Here is a 19,480-nt window from a genome sequence, read left to right on the forward strand (position 1 = left end):
GAAAAGGTTTAAATATTAAATTGTAGCTAATTTAATTCCCAAGAATTTGGTATGAAAAAATATTTCTATGGCAAAAATTAAGTGAGATATTGACAATTAAAACTTGTAATAGCATGCAAAAACCACCTCTACCAACCTTTTCAAAGTCACCTCTTTTTGTGACTAAGGATTTTAATAAGATTTAATATTAATAATCTTGTAGATCTTGTAAAAACCTACAAAACTCTTTTATAACAAACTTTCTAAGATACAAAATAAAAAAGTTACGGTTAAAAAATCAATATATTTTTTTGAGAAAAAAAAAAGGAGAAATCCAATTGTAAGCATAATAATGTAAGTTAGCGATATTTTTAGTCATTAGTCTTATTCATTCTTCTTTATTTGTGTATTATTAATAGATTCTATAAGTTTGACTGGCTTAAAATGATTAGTTTTTAAAAAACTGAAGTTAAAAGCGAATAAAGAATTTTTGTAGTTTTGTAAAAAAATGCAATTTTCTTCAGAATAGAAAGATTAGCATCAAAGATAAGAAAAAATGTTTAAATATGAAAATGTAGGTTATTTAATTCTTAAGAACTTGGTGTGAAAAATTTTTTTCTACGACAAAAATTGAGCGAATAGTAAATGAGTATACTATAAAAGAACATTGATTTTTTCCATATAAAACTAACACTTTCGATAGCGAATAAATCGAAAACTATTAGTTTTATCAAAAAAATGTATACAACATTTTTTGCTCAGAATGAATGTTTTTATCAACTTTTGCTGTCAAAATGTATTCAAAAATTTCCACCCACGAGATGGGGTGGCAACCACCGCCATAATAAAAGCGCCTTTCGGCAGCATATAGATTTTGATCCTTGGACCATCCACTACTTATTCTCAAATTTTCAAGCAAATCGATCCATTCTGTAAAAATTGCGGGGTGAAAAGCTTCGGTGCCTGGACTATAACTGGAATATTGTATTATACATCTGAATTTTTTTTGAGGTTTTGTTATTTTTTTTCTAAATCATAATTATTTTTAAATTAAATGAAAAAATTGGCTGCAATGGGAGAGTAGACAGGAAATATAAACCGATATTTTAATTAGTGATGTTGTACCATTCTTCTTTTTGGTGTCGGCCCACTTGCGAACGGAGCATTTCCGGACAAGTCAAATTTAGGGACACTTGCGCTGCGGACAAGACGAAATATGCTAGATGCTGAGGTAAATAAATTGTAAGGGAATCGAGGCATTTACGTACAATGTTTTCGACTGCAATAATAGTGAATTATAGTGAATTATAGTTATAGTGAATATCAATAAGAAAGTAAAGAAATTGTGAGAAAAAATTCCCTTCACACTTTATCCAAGGCGTAGGAATGGCAATCTATAAAATATTTTTTTTTTGATATGGTACAAAGAATTTAACTTATATAGGGTGAGGCAGATAACGGGCCTATTAGAAATATCTCGAGAACTAAAGGCAACAGAATCATGAAAATTGGAATAAAGGGGTTTTAAAGGATGATCTATTAAATGAAAATATTTTCATGTCTTTGCAACTTCCGGTTATACCGGAAGTTGCTTATAACTCCGTTTTTTTAAATGGGACACCCTGTATATTTTTACATTTTTGGATTCTCTTCGATGTCTTCTTTCTTAAAATATGAGGTTTTGTAATATTATACAGGGCATTTTAAAAGACGTTTTTTTATTAATTTCGTAGCAATATTCACACCCTGTAGAATTGTCGTAGTTTGACATCTAAAACTCTACTTACGTTCAAATGATTTTTAATATACTGTACTATTGTTAAGAATCATTAGTATAGCTTAATTTTTAATTTTAGTATACAGGGTTGGTCGAAACTCGGAATGAGTATTTTCTGAGTTTTCTTAAATGGACACCCTGTATTTTTGTATTGTAGTGAAATGATATTTTACAGTACTTTTTTATTTCTTAAGCATTCCCTATACCTAACTGCTTTAATTTGTGAGTTATGGGTGATTCAAGCTAAACATTAATTTCAACAAAAAATACGTAAAATTTTATTAGGTTGGCCGTGAAAATACTCAATCCCAAATAATTTTTCAAAAATAAATACATATTAATCCAGACTGGTCCTTAAAATTATCAATAATGGTTTAGCTATCAAAATACCTACGTAGTTAAGATTGTTGCTGCGATTAACAATTAAGCACAAATTAAAGCAGTTAGGTATAGGGAATGCTTAAGAAATAAAAAAGTACCATAAAATATCATTTCATTACAATACTAAAATACAGGGTGTTCCATTTAAGAAAACTCAGAAAATACTCATTCCGAGTTTTGACCAACCCTGTATACTAAAATTAAAAATTTAGCTATACTAATGATTCTTAACAATAGTAGAGTATATTAAAAATCATTTGAACGTAAGTAGAATTTTAGATGTCAAACTACTACAATTCTACAAGGTGTTAATTTTGCTACGAAATTAATAAAAAAACGTAATTATCTTTTAAAACACCCTGTATAATATTACAAAACCTCATATTTTAAAAAAAGAAGACATCGAAGAGAATCCAAAAATGTAAAAATATACAGGGTGTCCCATTAAAAAAACGAAGTTATAAGCAACTTCCGGTATAACCGGAACAAAGAGATGAAAATATTTTCATTTAATAGATCATCCTTTAAAACCCCTTTATTCCGATTTTCATGATTCTGTTGCCTTTAGTTCTCGAGATATTTCTAATAGGCCCTTTATTTGCCTCACCCTGTATATTGGCGTGTTTCCGCCATGTATTCCCTTTGGATCTTTGTCGACAAAAAATCCATTCGATCAAATGTTCGTCGACGAATTGTACATTCGATGAATTGTGCATTCGACCAACTGTTTGTCGACCAAATGTTCTCGACTAATTTTCCGTCGACGAAGTGTTCTCGACCAACTTTTCGGCACCGTAATTCTGCTGCTTAAGCTAAGTGTCCATTTGAGATAAAATAGTCTCCAGAGAGACTGTTGAGATTTTATTATTCTGTATACAGCGAGGAGTACGGCAAGGAGACACCATCTCACCGAAGCTATTCACAATGCTTTTAGAACACACTTTTAAGAAGGCAGATCTACACCTACACAAATATGGTATCAACATAAATGGAGAGAAGCTCAGTCATTTGAGATTCGCAGATGACATCGTCCTTATAGCAGATCGTATGGATGATGCAATAATATTGTTGAATAAATTATATCACACTTCCTTAGATGCCGGACTAAAGATTAACATCAACAAGACGCAAATAATGACTAACCTGGTGCTAAATCATAATATTGTTGTTGATGGAATTGATATTGAGTAGACTTCATCTTATACGTACTTAGGACATGAAATTCGGTTGGGAAGAGATAACCAGCCGTGCGAGCTTCCACGTTGCATAGGATTAGCCTGGGCAGCGTTTGGTAAACTGAACTATGTATTTAAATCGGACTTACCCATATGCCTCAAAAGGAAAATTTTTGACCAGTGTGTGTTGCCTGTACTCACTGATGGAGTCGAAACACTAACACTCACAAAAAAGGTAGTGAACAAAAGTGGCGTAACTCAGAGAGCCATGGAGCGCCAGTTGTTGGGTGTCTCCCTGAAAGACCGAATCCCAAACGAATAAATACGCCGTAGAACAAAAACAATAGACGCTGTCGAAAAAATCGCGTCGCTTAAGTGGAATTGGACAGGAACAGGACACGTCGTCAGATTGTCAGGCAACTGATGGACAAAACGTATTGATGAGTGATAGCCAATATAAGAAGCGAGCAGAGGACGCCCACCAACTAGATGGGCCGACGATCTGAAGCATGTTACTGGATGCAAGCAGCACAAAACAGAGACAGATAGAAAGAGCTGAGGGAGACCTATGTCCAACAGTGTACGCATACGGGTTGATGATGATGATGATGGTGAGTCTCGAGAGCAGCCTCTATTTGGTGGGCTGTGTGTTGACTCTCTAGTCGACACGGAATTGTCTTTGACTCGAGACTCAAGTCACCAGCAAGTTTCCGATGCCGATCTCGAGACGACAAGTGATCTCAAATAGACAACACCTTGAGACTAATCTCGAGATTTTATCTCAAGTGGAAGGTTAGCTTTAATCCGGTTCTTAAATTATTGTTCTTCTTCTATATGTTTTAGATATCAATGTAACCAGTTCATTTCATTTTACAAGAGGGAGATGTTATACTTTCCAATCTTTAAACCAATCAGAGTCATTCTCTCCAACCAGTGGCTTTTTCTTCTTTCTAAGACATAATCAAGTGAAAGAAGCTAGTGATTATTCTTATTCCAATTCCCCTGGTTATCAGCTTTACTTACATGGTCCAAACGAAGTGTTAACATGTAAGTAGGCATTTGAATCAAAAGTTAAAAAATGTATTGTATTAATATAAATTGTCTAGTAGATAGTAATAGCGAGGGAAGTAGTTTTATTGAGTATCTTGACTTGGACTCTTCAGAAGAGATGTCCGTAAAATTTGAAATACAACAATTCCAAATTCATCCATCCAGTGACGAAGATTGCGTTCCCGATGAACATTACAGCAAATCGAAAGTAAGTAATAATATTATAATGATATTATCTTTACCAGCAATCTTTACGGATTTACCAGCAATCATTTTTGTAGTTCAATGATAAACCTTATAATTAAAATGGGTTAAAATTAATAATTATTCACTGGTATCCACATAAAGACCTGTCGTTTATCGTTTTCGCTCATTTTTTATATCTATATCACAACATTGCAACACTCTACAAAACTAACCGGTATATTAATAGTCCAGCGAAATAAGGTTTTTGTCGGGACACTTGAGCAGCCAGGTTGCAAATTGATTTTTTGGGTACTATACCTACCTAATACATTATAAATACAAAAATGCCCGTCACAGCTCGGACGAGAAACTTAGCTATTAACAAATAAGGGTCAAAAATGGCAGTTTTTTCGTTTTAATCGCTACAGGTAAAAATAGGGTAATTAAATATCTTATAATATATAATATTCTTCTTTTTGTAGATGAGCCAAGGTTTAAAATGGCACTTTTTGAATTTTAGTCCGATCCTTTTTTTGTTTCGGAAAGTGCAAAATAAGACTAAAATTTCAAAAATAAAAAATGTGCTATAACTTTTGCGAAAATGGCCTTAAGACTTTCATATTGCACGAAAAGTTGAGTCAAACATTCCATATAATGCACAAAAATTTTTAAGACGTTTCGTCAGCTTTTTTCGCAATGTTATTGTTCAGAAAATAATAATGACATAACAATTCTGTGGAAACCACACGCAAGAATAATAGTTATATTTTTAAAGTATTGAAAAAATTATTAAAAAGTCGTTTTTATCACTCCGTAAAATGTTTAGTAAAATAGAGTCATTTTTGGCTTCTAAACAATTTGAATAACTTTGTTAATATTGACTTTAGAGTAAATCTACTTTAGGATTTCAAAAGCTGGTATTTTTATACGAATTATCAGAAAAAAACTTTTTGTCTAGGTTAGTTAGGTTCAAAGTTAGACACTTTTATTATTTAATTCGCAGTTACTTCTATATACATACATCAAATTCTCCTGTAACAGTGTTAGTTTCCATACTCCTCCGAGACCGCTTGACCGATTTTTATGAAATTATATATGTATATTCGGTAGGTCTTAGAATCGGTCGTAATCTATTTTTCATATCCCTGAGTGATAAGGGGAGTTCCCCCTAACATTTTGTAATGTTAGGTGGGGTTGTGTGTACATAACGTAATCTATAAGACTACGAGTACATACAAATTAAAAAAAAATATGATCAAAATCCATCAACAAGTTCCAGCGATATTAATCGCAGCTTATGTTTGCAGAATCAGTTGCATTTTTTGAGTGCACGTATTTTAGTAATTCCCCTCCACCGACCACGAATTAATTTCGTTCGGACGCCATTTTTAAAGCTTTAGTAACCACTCTGTTGAGGTTCAAAGTTTACTCAAACTTTTACACATAACCTATATATCTTCAACTTCAAAATGGCTCTAGTTAGGTTGCTTAATGGTTATAAACAAAGTAGCCGTGATTTAATAAAAAAGTTGCTAACTTTGACCGTAATTAACCTAGGCCAATATTTTTCTTTAAAAATTCGTATAAAAATACCAGTTTTTCAAATTCTATTGTAGTTTTAGCCTACAGTCAATATTAACAAATTTATTTAAATTGTTTATAAGCCAAAAATGACTATATTTTAGTAAAATGTTTTCTGCGTGATAACAATGACTTTTTAATGATTTTTTTAAATCCGTTAAAAATATGACTATTCTTCTTTCATGATGTTTTCACAGAATTGCTGTATCATTATTATTTTGTTACAAAAAAGAGCAATAAGATATCTGTTTGGCCTCAGAAGAACAACCCATTGCAGAAGTTACTTTAAAGATCACGAAATTTTAACTCTTCCATCTTTGTATATTTTAGAAACTGTTTGCTTAATTCGTAAACACATGCATGTCTTTCCAGCAAGGCCTCATCATGACTACTCCACCAGAAATTCAACTTTTGATGTCTATTTACCGATCCCGTCTTCTGAGTTAGTAAAGAAATATATACTATATTCCGCAAAAAAACTATACAACCATCTCCCTTTACAACTCAAATCTGCAACATCCTTTCTCAAGTTCCGTAAAATGACAAAAGCTCATTTATCTAAAAGACCGTATTATTCAGTAGAAGAGTTTCTTAATGACTAACTAAGAAATCACAGTAATGTACAAGTAATTAACTAAAGTGTATTTATATATATTTGGGTGTCACATACAGCAGCTTAAACTTATTAGTTCTTTTGTTTGTGTTTTATTATATTATGTTGTATGTTCAATTTTGCAATTTATAGTAATTTTGCAATATATTGGTTTTTGTTTTTTTACTTCACTTTTTTAACTTGTTTATATTTTTTTTTTATTTTTTATTGACGATTTATCTAATTTTATAAAATTGTATTTGTTATTGTTATGTATATCTTTTTCGTGAATCTATGTTAAGCTTTGTCCTTGAAATTGTATAATTTTCAGTGAAAATAAAGCATATTTCTATTCTATTCTATTTTCTGAACAATAACATTGCGAAAAAAAGCTCTTTGGGATAAAAAAATTGAATAAAATTTAAACTAACTGACGCATCGTCTTAAAATATTTTTGTGCATTGTATGGACTATTTGACTCAACTTTTCATGCAATATGAAAGTCCTAAATTCATTTTCGCAAAAGTTATAGCAAATTTTTTATTTTATTTTGAACGCAACAAATAATCGGACCAAAATTCAAAAAACGCTATTTTAAACCTTGGCTCATCTACTAAAAGAAAAATATTACTATAAATAAGACATTTAATTACCCAATTTTTACCTGTAGCGATTTAAACGAAAAAACTGCCATTTTTGACCCTTATTTGTTAATAACTAAATTTCTCGTCTAAACTGTGACGTGCATTTTTGTATTTATAATGTATTAGGTATATAGTACCCGAAAAATCCATTTGCAACCTGGCTGCTTAAGTGTCCCGAACATGGTATATTTTGGCCTTATTTCCCTGGTGTATAACTGCTCTGTGAATTCAATGAGCAAGAAGCTCTCCCCCACTTTTTCGAATTTTGCCGAAATGAGGTGACGTGGACGTCACCTCAACACACACAAGAAAAAGTAATCAGAAACCAAATAGATTACATAATGGTGACAAAAAGATACCGTAATGCCGTGAAATCTACTAAAACTTACCCTGGAACTGATATCGGTTCGGATCATAATCCAGTAGTATCTGTGTTAGAAGCTAGACCAAAGAAAATGAGAAAAACCATCATCCCAGCGTTAGACTTAAGTCAGCTTAAAAGTGAACACCGACGACAAACAGTGCGCGAAGAAATCAACACCGGCCTCAGTGTAGCAGAAAACCAAATCCGAGAACAGACAACATAGATGAAAAACTGAAGTATATAAACACTATAATAAGAACTACGGGAAAGAAACACCTAACCAAATCTCCAAAGAAACATAAGGTGTGGATGACACCAGACATACTAGAACTAATGGATGAAAGACGCAAATTGAAGAATAATTCATAAAAATACAGAGAGGTTGATAAGAACATAAAGCAAATAATAAAGAAGGCCAAAGAATCATGGATTAAAGAACAATGTGTAGAAATGGAAGACTATGAAAGAAAGTATGACACATTCAATATACATAAAAAAGTAAAAGAACTTACAGGAACCCAAAGAGGACATCAAATAAGTTTGCTTAAGAACAAAGACGGAAATATTATTATAGACTTAACAGAAAAAATTAATAGATGGAGTGAATACATAAGAGGATACGTTTGAGGACAACAGAAATAACATTGACAAGGTAAATGGTGAAACGGGGCCTGAAATCCTAAAATGTGAAGTAGAAATGGCACTTAGAAATTCCAAAACTGGAAAGACAAATGGACCCGATGAGGTTCCTACTGAATTACTAAAGCTCTTGAATGATGAATCAATAAGTATAATATTGCACTTATTTAACACAGTATACAATACCGGTATTATACCTCAAGAGTGGCTGCTGTCTACATTCGTTACACTGCCAAAGAAACCCAATGCAAAAGAATGTTCAGAACATCGAACAATATCTTTAATGAGCCATCTACTAAAGATATTTCTAAAAATCATCCACAACCGAGTTTATCAAAAGTTGGAGTCAGATATTAGTAATACACAGATGGGGTTCAGAAAAGGACTAGGTACTCGAGAAGCTCTCTTCGGTTTGAATGTTCTTACACAAAGATGCCTAGACGTTAATCAAGAAGTACATGCATGTTATATCGATTTTGAAAAAGCGTTTGACAGAGTACGCCACGATAGGCTAAGAGACATTCTTGAAAGAAAAGACATAGATAATAAAGACCTGCGAATAATTCCCAACTTATTTTGGAATCAGAAAGCTAACATCAAAATAGAAAACGAGATATCAAAAGCAATAGAAATACGTAGAGGAGTAAGACAGGGATGCATTTTGTCACCACTGCTATTTAATGTATATAGTGAAAGCATCTGTCAGGAAGCCCTTTTGCAAGCAAATGAAGGAATCGTAATCAATGGAGAGGTTGTAAATAATATTCGATACGCAGACGACACTGTACTAGTTGCAAGAACAGTAGAAGAATTACAACGATTACTTACAAACATAAATATTGCTTGCAACAATTATGGCATAAACATTAATATCAAAAAAACCAAGTATATGGTCTTCAGTAAAATCATGACACAACCAGCACATATTAGTATAAACGGCATTCAAATTGAAAAAGTATCAAGTTATAAATACTTGGGAACTTTAATAAACGAAACTGGAGTCCAAAACAATGAAATAAAAAGACGTATCGAAATTGCCAGGGCCACCTTCATAAAGATGAGAAAATTCTTCTGCAACAGAGATATAAGCATCCCTCTACGATTAAGAATACTAAGAGGCTACGTATTTAACACGCTATTATACGGTGTAGAGGCCTGGACGTCTCAAACAGAACAACATAAAAAATATTGAAAGCTTCGAGATGTGGTGCTACCGTCGAATGCTGAAGATAAGTTGGGTTGAAAGAATCACAAACCTTGAAGTAATACGAAGGATAGGAAGACACCCAGAAATTTTGTTAACGATAAAGCGAAGAAAACTCGAGTATTTGGGTCACCTGATGAGAGGTCATAAATACGCATTACTTCAAAATATAATGCAAGGAAAAATAGAAGGAAAACGGAATCCAGGCCGTAGAAAAATGTCATGGATGCGGAATTTGAGAGAGTGGTTTGGCTGCACCACTAATGAACTTTTAGGTCAGCTGTAAACAAAGTCAGGGTAGCCTTGATGATTTCCAATCTCCGATAGGAGTGGCACAAGAATAAGAAGACCCAGAACTTGCGTCTCTTCACTATCTTGTGTAGTATGTTTACATATGTAACTAAAAAACTAACTGAGTCATGCCGATTTAGTACACAAGTTAACGTGACATTTTTAAAGTCATTGCTCTTATCAAAATCCATTACATATAACTTCTTCTTGATGTGCCTATCCGTGACGAATGTTGGCGATCATCATGGCAATCTTCACTTTATCTGCAGTAACGCGGAAAAGCTGCACAGATGTTGTGTTGAACCAGGTTCTGAGGTTCTTTAACCAGGATGTTCTTCTTCTTCCTGGACCTCGCTTTCCAAATATTTTTCCTTGCAGGATGGCTTGTAGGAGGGCATATCTGGATTCATTTCGCATAATGTGTTTAAAGTATCCCAACTTTTCTCGGTTCTTCCGCATTCTCCTTAGGACCTCCTCATTTGTGAGCCGATCAGTCCATGGGATTCACATATCTTCGTTAAAGGTCCATGATTCAACAACATAAAAAAAACAGAGAAGACATAGCATCTCAGCATTCTTACTTTTATACTAAGAGAAAGGTTGTGGCTCTTGAAAAAGGCCCCCATACGGTTGAAGGTTGATCTAGCTTTTCCGATGCGTGCTCTTATCTTTTGGTTGTTGGTCCATTCTTTACTTATTATGGTGCCGAGGTAGTTGTAGTGTATCACTTTTTCTATGGGGATTTGGTCGACGTAGAGTTGACCTTCTCTTATCTTTTTCTTGCTAATGATCATAAGCTTTGTCTTCTTTACGTTTATATTGAGTCCATATTGTTCATGAGATTTTGTTCATGAGAACTTGTAGGTCTTCTAGGTTGTCCGCAAATACTATGGTGTCAGCTGCATACCTGATGTTATTTAACCAGTACCCGTTTAGTAGAATATGTACCTTTTCCAGTTTCGTGCAAAGCTTCGATACATATTCTTTCACAGTAAGTGGAGTATTAAAAAGTCCCAAACATGGTCTTTTTTACTTATTTCCCTAATATGAACTGAACTAGCATTTGTTATTTGTAGTGTGAAGATTACTGCATTGGCCAAGCAATAGTTAATATTACTAATTGTACGGTTCCTTGGTTAAGATTACCGCCAAACATGAGTTTTGCTGAATGTGACGATTATTTATCGGTTCGAAACTCAATTCAATATTACATAAAGTAAGTACAGTTATTTCCGTTTCATTTAGATCTGAGTAATAGTAACATTTAAGTTATAGTATTATTAATAATAAATAATATATTCATCAAATACGAATATAATAAAAGTTTCATAAAACTATATATTAGGTTTGTTCTAGCAAACAGTCAAACTAGTCAGAAACCGTTAGCAAACAGTTGGTCAGTGAGAGAACATAATATTTAATAATACAGTCACCAGTGCTATCCCCTTTACTCGCGCTGGTCGACTATTCGCTGATGGTTTCAAACCGTTTGAAACTGATGCTAGAACAAACCTAGTATCAGCAGTACACATTTTTGTATCCGCTGGGCGGGTTAACTATGATTAAAGGTCACGTGGTTTACTCTAACGTCCCGGGGACGATCTTATGTGTATGCTTTATCTGTGATTTACAAATGACTATTTAAAATTTTACTATCAATTTTGTACTAATGTATCAATACATTAATAGAAATTTGTTATAAATATTCTATTGGTTGAAAATGTCTGATAGAATAAATAATTATACTTTAAATATAGAAAAATATGACGTGATTACGAAGTGCGACGTCATGACTGTCATATTGTTATTATCACTTTGTACACAATGCCACAATTTAAGTTAAAAAATGATTTTATTGACGTTTCGACTTCCACTTCGGAGGTCGTTAACAAGAAATTCGTTAGTATTTCGAAAACGACCTCCTAAGTGGAAGTCGAAACGTCAATAAAATCATTTTTCAACTTAAATTGTGGCTTACTTCCAAATTAGAATAATAAATTACATAATGCCACAAAGAAATACCTTCAGAACCAGAACCTTTGTAAACAAAGGTTGAAGAGCCCGGATTTTCCCGATCTCCAGCCTTGTTAAGTAAAAATTTTGCTTGCTCTGCTGCTTTTTCTGATTAAGTATAGTGTTTTTAAGATAATACCACCACAATTCGGTTTTAAATTTCTATGAAATATAGTTTTTTACTAATACAGTCGAACCCGCTTATTAGAATACCTGTTAAAGGAATACCCTGCTTTAAGGAATAGAAATTTGCGGTCCCGGAACGTTTCTTCTTGCCACCAATGATGGGTTATTAGAATATCCCTGTTATAAGAATACTTTTGCTTGGCACGAAGGCTATTCCAATAAGCGGGTTCGACTGTATTCACCAAGCAAAGGTTTAGGATCTTTTGTGAACCATTAAGTTTTGTATAATAAAAATGGTAATGTGCTTTTCCCCGGATTGTAAACACTATAGATAAATAGGGATATCTAGATTCTTTGAAGAACGAAGAGGTAAATTTAGAGGATGATAGAAATGAAGGGGTAAATTTCATTACTAAGGTAAGAAAATATAGTTAAGTAAAACAACTGAAATAAAAATGTATACCATTTTTATTCAGTTGCAATGCGAAGGCAAAACAATCTTACTTTTCAATTAGAATCCGGAGTGCAGTCCAGTCCCTTGACCCGCGATTTTCGGCTCTTATTGGAGCCTTCGTAAAAACTACTTCGTAAAACAACTGAATTTATCCCCCTTGTGGGACGGCTTACAAATTATACCACCATGAGAAGCACTGTCGACATGGCATATCCCCTCCGCCATGTCAACCTCCCAGCGGATAAGTGGTACCAATCATGAAGACAGTACATACCGGAATTTATAATATATGTAAAAGATATATTGATCATACTTACTTTGGATTCAGGCAAAGCTTTAGCACACATGAAACAGTCTTTCATCATCATCATCATCTTCATCATCATCATCATCATCATCATCATCATCATCATCATCATCATCATCATCATCATCATCATCAGCATCATCAACAGCAATTCCATCCATCGTCGTGTGGTGTGTCCATTCATTTCTGTTCGTTATTTTTCGCATCCATTCGTAGCAAACTCAGCCTTAATATAACGCTTTCATAGAACATTTTGTTTTGTTTTAGCCGTGGTATGAGAAGAATCTATTTAGAACAATGTAACTGCCGCAAGCCCTGCGAGTTTACCATTTACAAATCGTATATTATTAATCGAAAACCTGTAGATTCCATATTAGAACCCAGCTGCTCCATTTATATATATTGTACTAATCTAATATTCAGAATGACCGAAGTGTTGAGCTACGATTCTAATCAGCTGCTATCTGATATTGGTGGATCTTTAGGATTCTTATTGGGTAAGTTTCTTTAATTACAGTTAACAATATGGACTCGATATAAACGTAAAGAAGTCAACGCTTATAATCATTAGCAAGAAAAAGATAACAGAAGGTCAACTCTAAATCAACCAAAGCCCTGTAGAAAGAGTTACGTACTACAACTACCTCACCAGAATAGAAAAAAATGTCGACAACCACCTCATCCCACGACAAGGAGGATTCAGACCCGGCAAATCTTGCACCGGTCAAGTCCTCGCAGTAACAGAACACATTGAAGAGGGCTTTGAAGAAAAACTCATAACAGGGGCTGCTTTCGTAGATTTGATAGCAGCCTATGACAGAGCAGGGCACAAAACATTGCTCCGCAAATTATACGACACTCTCAATGACCACCATCTGGGTAAGGTCGTATATTCCTTACTGCAAAACAGACGTTTTTTCGTTGTGCTGGATGGCCAAGTAAGTAGGTGGAGAGTCCAAAAGAACGGCCTGAACAAGCCGTTTGCTGAGAGAGCAAAAGAACAGGGAAGTGTTTTAGCACCAATGCTTTTCAATATATACACAAACGACCAACCTACGCCAACTGAAACCAAGCATTTCCTCTATGCTGACGATCTCGCAATATGTGCTCAAGGAAATAGCTTTGAAGAAGTGGAGGAGAAACTCGAAACTACCTTAAAAACAATGACAGGGTACTATCTGCAGAACTCCCTGAGACCCAGTCCCTCTAAAACACAAGTCTACGCCTTCCGCCTTCGCGCCAAGGAAGCCAAACGAAAACTTCAAATTGTGTGGAATGGTAATATACTAGAGTACACAGACCAACCTATATATCTTGGAGTAACTCTGGACAGGTCCCTCATCTACAGACAACATTGCATAAAAACGAGAGGGAAAGTAACAACTTGTAACAGCATACTAAGAAAGCTAACGGGAAGTAAATGGGGTGCATGTCCTGGCATCTTAAGAACAACGGCACAGGCACTGTGTTTCTCAACTGCTGAATATGCGTGCCCAGTTTGGGGCAGATCTGCCCACGCTAAACAAGTTAATACTGCTCTAAATGAAACATGCAGGATAGTAACGGGGTGCATGAAACCAACGCCACTTTCAAACCTATATAAAGCAGCGGGTTTTGCAGAACCGTCAACACGCAGAGGCGTTGCTGAACACATAGAGAAAATTAAACAGATTGCGGACGAGCGGCATGCCCTATACAAAGCTCGAACACCACGAAAGCGACTAAAATCCAGGAAAAGTTTCCTTGGAACAGTGCAGGATGAACCGCCTGACTATTTTCCTCTTCCTCAGGTTCAATTGATCGGCCAGTCTCTAGACTTTAAAACTTGTAAAACTATGAATAGGATAAGAACGGGGGTCGCTCCAGTGAAGTCGAACATGGTAAAATGGGGGAAAATAGACCAAGATTATGTGAACTGTGACTGTGGAGAAAGACAGAATATGGAGCAACTTTTTACATGCAGAAACTGTCCTTATAGGTGTACCCTCGAAGATTTGTGGCTCGCCAACGAACACGGAACCGACGTAGCCCGATACTGGGCTAAAATTTTATGAATGACATTTCCGGACACGATAAAGTAAAGTAAGTACTACCTCGGCCCCATAATAAGTGAACAATGGATCAACAACCAAGAGCTAAGAGTGCGCATCGGAAAAGCTAGATCAACCTTCAACCGTATGGGGGCCTTTCTCAAGAGCCACAACCTTTCTCTTGGTATAAAAGTAAGAATGCTGCGATGCGACGTCTTCTCTGCCCTTTTTGATGGTGTTGAATCGTGAGCCTCGAACGAAAGTATGTGTCGAAAATTGAACGCGTTTGAGATATGGCTATATCGGAGAATTCTTAAAATCCTTAGGAGGTCCTTAGAAGAATGAGGAAGAACCGAGAGGTAAAACTACCATCAAATCTCGAAAGTTGAAATACATTGGACACATTATGCGACACGAATCCAGATATGTCCTCCTACAAGCCATCCTGCAAGGAAAAATATTTGTAAAGCGAGGTCCAGGAAGAAGAAGAACGTCCTGGTTAAAGAACCTCAGAACCTGACTCAACACAACATCTGTGCAGTTTTTCCGTGTTGCTGCAAATAAAATAAAGATTCCCATGATGATCACCAACATTTGTCACGCATAGTCACATCAAGAAGAAGGAGTTTCTTTAGACTGATTAAATAATTTGAAACATTTGTGATGTAAACTATTTCCCCTATTGAAAAGATATGTTCTAGCCTATTTTTATCAATCAGTCTGGCGGTTTCTATCGTTACAGTTACAGGCCATTTGGTGTACTTCCTGTCGTGAGGCGCTCTCGCATTGTCTTCTCCAGATGTTGGTGAGGCTGAAATGTTTCTGATGTAAGGAGGTGGTCTTTAACTGAAGGATATCTGGAGCGCAGTCTTATTCAATTCAATATCAAACTTGGTATGGCGGATGGCTAGTTGATGGTTAGCCTGGCTTTGTCTTTAGTCTCAGAGAAGAGAATGACTTATTCGTTTTTTTTGGCAGCGCCATATTACTCATAATGGAAAGCCAATAGTTCGCTCTTGGTCTAATTGTACCTGTGTGTTTACTATTGAGCTATACCGGAGAAGCATATTCCGCTGCAGAGTATAAAAGTCCGAGCTCGAATGATCATAGCTTTTGGATTATATTATTTCGCTTTTTAGATTTTCTGTAGTTCCTTATGGGTCTTCTTCTCTTCTTCTTCTTTTAATAGGATCTACTGTTTCTTCTATTACAGTCTCTGCTGCGATCCGAAGCTCCAGCTATCGTATCATCGTTTTTTGGGTCTTCCTATGGGTCGCTTGGTGTTGGGCTTCTGTGTCTTCGCCCATTTCGTCATACGTTCAGGGTCCATCCGATCTACGTGGTCTCTCCACATGCGTCGTCGTGCTCTTGTCCATCTCACTACGTCTTGAACGCCTAGCTCTCTCAATGTGTCTTCGTTTCGTATTCTATCTCTGAGTGTAATACCTCTTATGGATATTGGGGTTTTCATCTCTGTTGTTCTCATTATTTGTTTGGTCTTTGTTGTCTCGGCCGTTTTTCCAGCTGCGTATGTCAGTACGGGTCTAACACATGTCTTATAAATGCGGACTTTGCTTTCGGTGCACACACATATATATATATATATATATATATATATATATATATATATATATATATAACAATTTTGAGTTTCGGTGGGTTGGAGTCAATAAAAGGGTTACTAGAAGACTATTTTTTAATTACTCAAGCTTTCGAATGTGTTTACATTCATTTTCAAGAGCTAAAAAGTAACTGATAAAGTGGAACAAAGATCATGTAAAAATACAACTTACCAGATAAATCTAGATTGGTAATTAAACTTGCTTACATAAATAAATACAAAAAAGAGAAAAAATGTTAATAATCATCAAATGAATTCTTCCCAGACTGAATATTATAAAATAACTGCCAAAAGATTTAAATTTTTTGAATTTTGAATTTGAAATATAGATATTAAAATGAATTTTCAAAATTTTTAAGTCAATGTCAGTGAAAAAGTATGTCAAACATCGACAAGTAGCTAAAATTGGGATATATTTAACTATATTACTGACATGATAATTTATTAAAAAAAAAGAAGATGTAAATAAGTAGAAGAAAAGAAAAAAAAATTAAAAATTATTTTCGTAGTTTACAGAAGCACAAAACACATACTTTTTCACTGACATTGACTTAAAAATTTTGAAAATTCATTTTAATATCTATATTTCAAATTCAAAATTCAAAAAATTTAAATCTTTTGGCAGTTATTTTATAATATTCAGTCTGGGAAGAATTCATTTGATGATTATTAACATTTTTTCTCTTTTTTGTATTTATTTATGTAAGCAAGTTTAATTACCAATCTAGATTTATCTGGTAAGTTGTATTTTTACATGATCTTTGTTCCACTTTATCAGTTACTTTTTAGCTCTTGAAAATGAATGTAAACACATTCGAAAGCTTGAGTAATTAAAAAATAGTCTTCTAGTAGCCCTTTTATTGACTCCAACCCACCGAAACTCAAAATTGTTTTATCCAAACAAGTCAACAAAGTACTTCTTTTTTCTTTACTTTATATATATATATATATATATATATTTATTCCGCCAGATTATATCCCTCAGGAAACTAGATAATATTCTCGCTGCTTCCGTTGCCTGCTGTTTTGTTTCTTGCCACAGATGTCTGTCGCTAGATATTTCCACACCCAAGTATCTACAATCCATTACCTGTTCGATTATATGGTCGTCCACTACTAATTTACATCTAATTGGGTTCTTGTCTATTGGGTTTATAGATTGGGTTTTCTCTGTGGATAGTGTCAGGTTATACTTTTTGGCGGTTATTTTAAATTTTTGTAGTAGGCGTTGTAAGTCATCTTTGTTTTCGGCTATTAAGAATGCATCATCTGCGTAGCAAATTTGTGTGTTCTTTGTAGGTGTTCTTTAAAACTAACAGTTCTCTCAAGAGTTACTTCAAGATATTTTAGTGTTGACTTATGAGTCAGTAGTTGTATTTAAAGCAAACGGAGATTTTTTGTTGGCTTGGGCATTATTTAGATGAAAACAGCACACGTCGGTTTTCGTTGCATCAGGTCGTAGCCTTCATTAGTGGAAGGGTGTTAAAACAGATCCCTGCGACAGTCCATTGGTGAGATTTAATTGGACACTTTTTAAATTGTCGTAAAAATATAACTGTTATTTAAACACGGCGATAGTTTGTTACGGTTTTACGTTATTAATTACTGTTTATATTTTAGGTCTGTCAGTCATAAGCCTCATTTGTATAATCGAACAGGTTTTTCGAATAACTTTTAAAATATTCTTCAAACGAAAAGTGAAAAAGGAATTAAAGGCTCAAGAGATACAAAGCACTAAAAACGAAGAAAATGATATAATTAAAAATAATATTATATCTGACAAGAAAATAGATAATGAAGAAGAACATATTTATAGTAATTTAAAAAATTTTGTTGTGGACTACAATGATTTTCAAAAGAATAGTTATTGTGAATATAGTCCAAATGAAAATCAAAACCAAAAATATGTAAAATAAGTCGATAACTAAGTTGCATAACAAAGAAAAGTCAAATGTTTTCAATTTTTATTCTTTAAACACCAAATTATATCCTGTGTTAATTATTTAGGTCCTTAACGATAGACGTTTTAATTTATAAATGATTGATGTTATAACTAGTTTGTCTTCTCGTTTTCATGTTCTGATAAAAGAAATAAATTTTACTAAATTTGAACAAAGAAAAAAGAGTTTACTTAATTACTCCTTTTGCGCTATCCCTAAAAATACAAACGCTAAAAACTGCAGTGAATACAGAACAATATCATTAATAAGTTATATTCTCAAATTATTTTGAAAGTAATAGCTTGTCGTAAAAATAAAGAAAATGGAAGAAGAAATAGATGACAGTCAGTTTAGGTTCAGAAACGGACTAGGAACCAAAGAGATGTTATTTGCTTTTAATGTGATAGCTCAAAGATGCATAGATATGAATGTGGATGTTTTTTTACGTTGATTGTGAAAAAGTATTTAACAAAATAGGTGAAGAATTAGTCCAAATCCTAAAGACAAAAAATATAGAAAAAAGGGACTTTCAGAAATTGAAATCAGGGGAGGAGTTGGACAGGGATGTACTCTGTCTCCAATAATATTTAATGTATATAGTGAATCCATTTTTAAAGAAGCATTACTGTCTAAAAGTGGAGGAAAAATAATTGACTGTGAAAAATATGGATAATAACAAACAACACAAATATAACAAACCAACATAAATTTGGAAGATGTTCCGATAGAAAGGGTTGATAAATACAAATACCTATGGGAACCTAGATTTCAGAAAATAATGATCAAACAACAGAAATAAGGTCCAGGATAGAAATAGCAAAAAAATGCGTTTGTAAAATAACAACAGTTCTATGCAATAAAGACGTTAGATTAGAATTGAGAGTAAGATCTCTGAGATATTGCGTGTTTTTAATACTACAGTATGGACTTAAAAGCTTGACACTGAAGCAAGAACACATAAATAAGCTACAGTCATTTGAAAGGTCATATTACAGAGGGATGCTTACAATAGCATGGATACAGACGAAACCGAACACGGAAGAATTGCGAGAAATGGACAAAGAATATGAAATAATAAACACAATAAAAATAAGAAAGTTATATTATCTGGAACAGGTAATGAGGG

At 34.1% G+C, this 19,480-nt stretch overlaps 1 protein-coding gene across 2 annotated transcripts in view; it reads left to right on the forward strand.

Moving 5' to 3' along the window:
* Positions 1-18,506, forward strand: part of LOC114326024 (acid-sensing ion channel 5) — a 40,144-nt gene extending 21,638 nt beyond the window's left edge. Inside the window, exons 4-8 of one of the 2 annotated variants that reach the window (XM_050647366.1) lie at positions 4,156-4,359; positions 4,419-4,570; positions 10,940-11,079; positions 13,031-13,260; positions 18,035-18,506. In XM_050647366.1, the coding sequence (XP_050503323.1) occupies positions 4,156-4,359; positions 4,419-4,570; positions 10,940-11,079; positions 13,031-13,260; positions 18,035-18,330 (1,022 nt within the window). In that variant the 3' untranslated portion in view covers positions 18,331-18,506. The remainder of the gene's footprint in view (positions 1-4,155; positions 4,360-4,418; positions 4,571-10,939; positions 11,080-13,030; positions 13,261-18,034) is intronic. The other variant, XM_050647367.1, reaches the window with a different exon arrangement.
* The last annotated feature ends 974 nt before the right edge of the window (positions 18,507-19,480 follow it).

This window comes from Diabrotica virgifera, chromosome 3, assembly GCF_917563875.1.
Source record: "Diabrotica virgifera virgifera chromosome 3, PGI_DIABVI_V3a".
NCBI classification, from domain to species: domain Eukaryota; kingdom Metazoa; phylum Arthropoda; class Insecta; order Coleoptera; family Chrysomelidae; genus Diabrotica; species Diabrotica virgifera.